Source organism: Labeo rohita, chromosome 22 (assembly GCF_022985175.1).
Source record: "Labeo rohita strain BAU-BD-2019 chromosome 22, IGBB_LRoh.1.0, whole genome shotgun sequence".
NCBI lineage: Eukaryota > Metazoa > Chordata > Actinopteri > Cypriniformes > Cyprinidae > Labeo > Labeo rohita.
The window spans coordinates 65,670,401-65,676,742 of record NC_066890.1 but is presented as its reverse complement, the minus strand read 5'-3'; the positions used below and the strand labels follow the sequence as shown (position 1 = coordinate 65,676,742).

Genomic DNA, 6,342 nt, shown 5'->3' with positions numbered 1-6,342 from the left:
TGAAAATGGGGGGGACATGACCCCCTGTCCCCAGTGGAAATTACGACCTGGGGGTAGGGGTAGAGTCAACAGTGTAATTATGGATGTAATTGCAGAAATTAACTATAGCTGTAGTTACATATGTAACTATATACACATTTTTTTAAAACTTAAGTACAACGTAAACATGTTGTACCCAATGAGTGATAGAAAATACTTAATATAACATGGGCCTGAATATTTTAACAAGAGTCTGAAAGCACACCATATACCCACATTCACTTGACCGAGTGAACAAAAACAATTAAGTGAATTCAGACACTGAGTGAATTTGGACATTACTGATAAACACGTGCTGTTAACAAGAACAGACAAGCAGAAACAACAACTACTCATCTGCAAATAAAAGAACGCCTTAAATCTCTTAAGATCTCAGCAGAGGATGATTAAACAACTCATTACCATCTGTAGTTTGACTTTATTTTTTCCAGGGGTTTAGCTCTAGATACTGTTGATTGTAAAACCACTTGCAAAGAGGGGGTGGGCAACCCTATGCTAACAGGGGGGTTGGCTCAATGCATTAAAATGTATTTAAAATTTAATTAATCAGCAACTGCAAAGAAGCAGATTAATGGGTCAATCAGAAGACTAAGGAGTTGTAGGAGGCAAAGTTACACAAAGTTTTGAATTTTACTTTTTTTAATGGATTTTTTTATGATTACGAAATAAACAATTTGAAAATAAAGACTACTGTATATACCCACACTCTCTAGTTCTCTTTAATTTAATTAAAAAATATTCAGGTTGACTGATATTTCATAAACTTTCAGTTGTAATGCTTTCAGATTTTATGCCGTATATATATATGTCATTTTACAGTATATCCATGCTTGTTTTGTGTACTGTTTGTTTTGTTTCTTGTCTCATTAGTGTTCAGTGCAGTTGTCATTGCTTTGAAATGCTTGTTTTGTTAACTGTGTATAGACATGCCTTGTCAGTGTCATGCGCTTGCTTGGCCCTTTGTTGTGATAAACAGTAACGTGTTCAAGCACTAGCAAAAGACAATGTGAAGAAATGCTCTTTGAGAGAAGCAGTCAGTGAGCGGAAGTTATTATTATTTATTTCTTGTCTCATTATTGTTTAGTGCAGTTGTCATTGCTAGGAATTGTTTTTTTGTTGTTTACTGTGTAGATACATGCTAAAGTCGCGTTTGGTCTCATGTCGCGTACCTTGTCAATGTTGTGCGCTTGCTTTAATAAAAGTGTATATATATATATATATAATAGAAAAATATATTTTTCTATTCATCTATTAGTATGCATTACTTGCATGAAAAACAACACTTTTATTCAAATTCCGAATGGATTATATTTAGCCTAGAAAGTGCAAAATAGCCCTTACTTTATAATCACTAAAACGGTGTCACTTCAGTTATCGTAATCTCACAAAGGTCTTTTATTATCAGTATGAACCTCTTATATACATTATGATACAATGATAGGATTCACAAGCTTGCAGGCAAAAAATCTGGTGTTTGGTGAGTAAACGTGTTACGGATGTGGAAGGACACACTCATACAACCAAATCTTTTATTTTATGAAATTCACATAAAAGTCTTTACTCTCTAAATTATATGTTCTTTTTAACCCCGTTACAAACGCAATGGCCAATCACAGGTGTTCAAGAAATCAACAGATATGTCTGTGATTGGCTACATTGCTCAGCGCTACAAAAACATGTTGTAAATAGAATCTTTTGGTGATTTCCAGAGCGCAAATACAAATCGCACTGAAGCCTTTATCAAATCTGTTTCCCCAATATCTTTTTATTACAGTTTTAACTGAAGATACTTTTGACTGTGTGAGAAAATGGATGTGTGGCGTGAGAGGGTGAGAAATGTGTCAGTTGCGCAAGTTGGCAGCCCTGTTTATGCATATGCTGTGATAAATTACTCACTAATTAACGTCAATGACAACTGAGATTCTGAGATTCTTTTAATGTCAAACATAAAATTCCCAATGTTCAGTGATGTTGTAGTCAATGTACTTGAATGTAACTGGATTACAAATGCAAATTTGTGTTTGGGTTAAAAGTGTTAATGAATAGGTTTACATATAACTGCATTGAAAATCATACTGATGAAAATGATAAAAAGAATAAAGAAAATAAACATAATTAAAATATAAATACACAAAAACATGTAAGATGCAGGGTATGCATAAGAACATAACAGAATTAAGCTATTTCAAGATGATCTTGCATGGTCAAATCAAAGTGCCATGTAATGCTAAGCTCATACAAAAAGAAAAAAGCTTATCCAACCAGGTGATTTTTTCCAGAAAAGTAAGCTCAGTAACAATCAGGATCAGGACATGATCCATTCACCTGTTGCATTTTCTGACTTGTGACTGTGTTTACTTGCTGTTTTTTTGCTGTATTTGTGTCACTGTGCTCTGGGAGGTTTTGTTTATTTTTTACAGGACTGATGCTACAAGTGCCAAGGAAAGTCAGAAACACAGGTATGAATACAATGCCATGGACTGCCCCAAAAAGAATGACTAAAAACATGATTTTGAAAAAGGTCCTGAAAATGTAGCTTTTAGCAGCCGCGAGCACCACCACACCTGCAATAGTAGACACTGCACCCTGAATGATCGGATAGCCCAGTTTATTGACGGCATCTGCAGCTTTTTCATTTGCGGAGGATTTTTTACTTGACACAAAAGCATAGGATATGTGAGCGGAGAAGTCTACAGAAAACCCAATGCAGATAACAAGGTTAATCATAGACACAGAATCTAAACTAACATCCCATAATGCCATGAAACCGGCTACTCCCACAATGACAGATGCAATGGCAAATGTCACCCAGAGAGAGCAGAGAGGGTTTGGGATCAGCAGGAGTGAAATCACTAACATCACACCTGTAGCAACTACTATATTTTGGATCGTATTACTGATAATGACGGCATATTGGTCGAAATAGATGAATGCAGGGTGGTACACTATTAGATCAACAGGTGTCTGCAGCTTACCGCATTTGAGAGTGGTTTCTCTAAATGCATTCAACATGTTCTTCTCATCAATTGCTGTGCGGATGTCCACAGTCTGAATGAACATGCGTGATGCATAGATTTGATTGTTAGTAAAATTAACATCTTGACTAAACTCAGACTGAGTGAGAAATACAGTTAAATGTTCTTTAAATTGTGTTTCGTTGTCTACAGTTATACTAGCATTCAGCCCAAATTGAACATATTCATGCAGCCAAGAAAAAGGTGAAATGTCTGAATCTGCCATTGTCAGATTTTGAAAGTTTTTCAAACACAAATCAAGACTTTCACGAGCGGCTGGATTCCAGTACTGAAAGTCTTCATCCTTTATGACTAACATGACATTAGGACCAAAAGCAGAGAAAAATGCATCCTCGTTGTCATAGTAATCAGCAACATATGAACCATCTGCTGCTAGATGTTTCAAATCTAGTCCTTCCTGTATTTGGAAGCATCCATAGATACTGACTGCCAAATACCCGGCATAGATCATACACACAAGCATCTTAACCCACACTCTTGTCAGAAAAGGGCCGTAATAGTTTTTAAAGAACGAATCAATTGGCATTTTGTATTCTTTACGCGTGTTTTTATCATAAGACCCACCAACACAGCAAGATTTACCATTACCACTAGCTTCTGGGACTGTCATGCAGGTCAGCCAGTGTCTGTTGGCTTTCTCTCTCCGTCCATTGAGTGCGAGACACGCACCAAAGAAGGTGATGTTGAAGATGTAGCAGAATAGAAGAGCTGTGCTGGTGTACATGCAGAATGACTGAACTGATCTAAATGGCGTCAAGAGGCCAATGTAGAAAGCCAGTACATCTGTCAGTGTGGTGATAGTGATGGACACGCCGGCCTCTTTAAATGTTTCTGCTAAGCGAAACTCAACTTCTTTATCAACTTCAGTCTTCTGCCAGCAGGAAATCATTATGAACATGTCATCAACACCAACACCTGGAAAAAAAGAAGAACCTGTGAGCCTGTGAATTTTAGCTTTGAAGCATCAGCTAAGTGATGAAATGAATGACATTTACCGAGAATCAGAAAGGGGGCTGAGGCTACAGTCATGGCAAACGGCATCCCACAGAACAGCAGCAGTCCAAAGCTGGCCAACACGGCCATACCAGCGGAGACAACACCAAACATGGCCACCCACACCTTCGTCCTGACACAGTCTAACCTGTGTAAAGAGACACAGACTAAATGGCATGTGACTAAATGGCTAGTGATACACACACTGGTCTATTTGACTTTTTTAAAATTCTTTGTTATACCTCAAACAAGACAGAACTGAAATGTTAATGGCCAGGAAATATGTAACAGAGAAGAGAGGAATCACAGAGTCTGAACTGCTCTCAAACTCATTCTGTCTTGATACTGATGTAAAGTAAGACACAGAAACCTGTAGAAATGCAACACAAAACATTGTTTAATATAGTTACTGTATACATAAATGTTACATTGTGTTGAAGCACATTATGAAGAAAAATTAGGAAAAATTAAAGCAAATATACATTTATTTGAGGTTATTATGTCACATGACATTTGGTACTTGAGTTACAGTTACTGGAGATAATTTGATTAACATCAAATGAGGTTTAAACACAATAGTCATTAGTGACCCTGCACAACAAACCAGTCATTAAGTAGCACGGGTATATTTGTAGCAATAGCCAACAATGTTTTCGTTTTATGTAAAAGCATAACCAGGGACGAGGGCTGCAAACTAGCTCTATGCTACATGCTCTATGTACACGGCATCGGTTGTCTGTGTGTAACAATGTCTAGTGTATTGTCCCACGCTCAGATTTCAAATAGTTGTATCTCGGTCAAATATTGTCCTTATTTATGCAGCTTTCTGATGATGTATAAATCTCCATTTCAAAAAACTGATCCTTATGACTGGTTTTGTGGTCCTGGGTCACATTAGATATATTAAATGTTTAGATATAACTCACAATCATTTTCTTGACTTACCGTCTTCTGGTCTGTATAGTTTGAGAAGAGTTTTAGAAAGCCATCAAGCCAGTAAGAGTTTTCCTTTGTCTTCTTCTCGTCTAGGAAATAAAAAAGTCTGACTGCTTTGGCACTGGTTAGCACTGAGCTAACTGCATTTAGTTCTACACCACCGATGGTTGTTCCCAAAAACACGCCATTATGTATTGGATATGTTATATCTGAAGAAACAATTTCATTAGCGTTGTACTTTATAATGTCTAAAATTGCATTTGACATGCACTTTCCGTTCGTTTTGGCACAGAGGTTTTCAAAAGTGTTTCCAGTCTTTATATTTTTCACTTGTCTGTCTAATTCTATAATATCATTAAAAGCTGCTTCAGTTAATATATTTTCTTCATTCAAGCCTGTGATGATCAAAGAGGCATAAGTGCCATCAGATACAAGTCGTAACTGAGAAAACTCTTCAGACTGTGGGAAATTTTCCACCACAATCGCTCTCTCCAACTTGGCAGGTCCATTGACAGGTGTAAACTGGTCTTCAATATCATGTGCCTCCCTCTCCTGAAGAAAGATGAAACCGGCTCCAAGGGCAGCAGCCACATATAAAACTAATAAAATAAACACACATGGATGTCTACCAACAACACGGCCGAGCTTTTCGAAGATCAGAGACAAAGGTCTTTCAATGCAGTCCGTTTTACACTTTGCCATCCTCCAGATACTCTTCTGCAGTTTGTGGTGAATCTCTTGCTCTTCTGCAAAGCTCCAGCAACATTATCCTTCTACAGTGACTTATTGCTGTCATAATGTACTTATACACTTTGATGAACAATAACAACTCATCTGTTACTCATTAACAAACTTCCTTGTAGGCACCTGCCCTCTGTATTACTGCCAGAAGCTGCATGTTTAACTAATGGGCAATCTTCAGTTCTAGGGGACTTTTTAGTTTTTTACCATAATTAGGATGTGGATAAATAAGCATTACTTCCCTCAGAGACATGTCAGATGCGCAGTGTTCGCCATCATAGTTAGTCTTCAGCACGTACAGCTTGAACAGCAATGCACAACATTAATAACTGTAACTGGGACAGAGATGGCAAAAGTACACACATCATTCACTCAAGTAGAAGTACAGATACTCCTGCTTAAAAATACTCTGGTAAAAGTACTGACTGCACTTTTTTACTCAAGTTAAAGTAAAGAAGTATGAGCTCTGACATGTACTTAAGGGTGCTTTCACACCTGTAGATTGATTGCTTTGTTCCGAAACAGGGGTTAAAATTATTACAGTGTTGCTTTTTATTCATGGTGCGGTTCGCTTTCACACAGCAAAGTTTCTAAACGC

At 37.3% G+C, this 6,342-nt stretch overlaps 1 protein-coding gene across 1 annotated transcript; it reads right to left on the bottom strand.

The window, feature by feature from the left end:
* Positions 1-1,620: 1,620 nt before the first annotated feature.
* Positions 1,621-5,762, bottom strand: LOC127153481 (patched domain-containing protein 3). Its single transcript, XM_051094537.1, has 4 exons — positions 5,013-5,762; positions 4,310-4,437; positions 4,070-4,215; positions 1,621-3,989 (listed from the first exon to the last, which is right to left on the bottom strand). Exons 1-4 carry the CDS (start codon positions 5,703-5,705, stop codon positions 2,329-2,331), a joined length of 2,628 nt encoding a protein of 875 aa, XP_050950494.1. The 5' UTR covers positions 5,706-5,762; the 3' UTR covers positions 1,621-2,328.
* Positions 5,763-6,342: the final 580 nt, after the last annotated feature.

Coding starts and splice junctions, on each gene's coding strand:
- LOC127153481 (XM_051094537.1), bottom strand. CDS start 5,705: ATGGCAAAGTGTAAAACGGACTGCATTGAAAGACCTTTGTCTCTGATC. Junction 4,438..5,012: donor ACTATACAGACCAGAAGACG/GTAAGTCAAGAA, acceptor GCATTTCTACAG/GTTTCTGTGTCTTACTTTAC. Junction 4,216..4,309: donor TCAGTTCTGTCTTGTTTGAG/GTATAACAAAGA, acceptor CTCTTTACACAG/GTTAGACTGTGTCAGGACGA.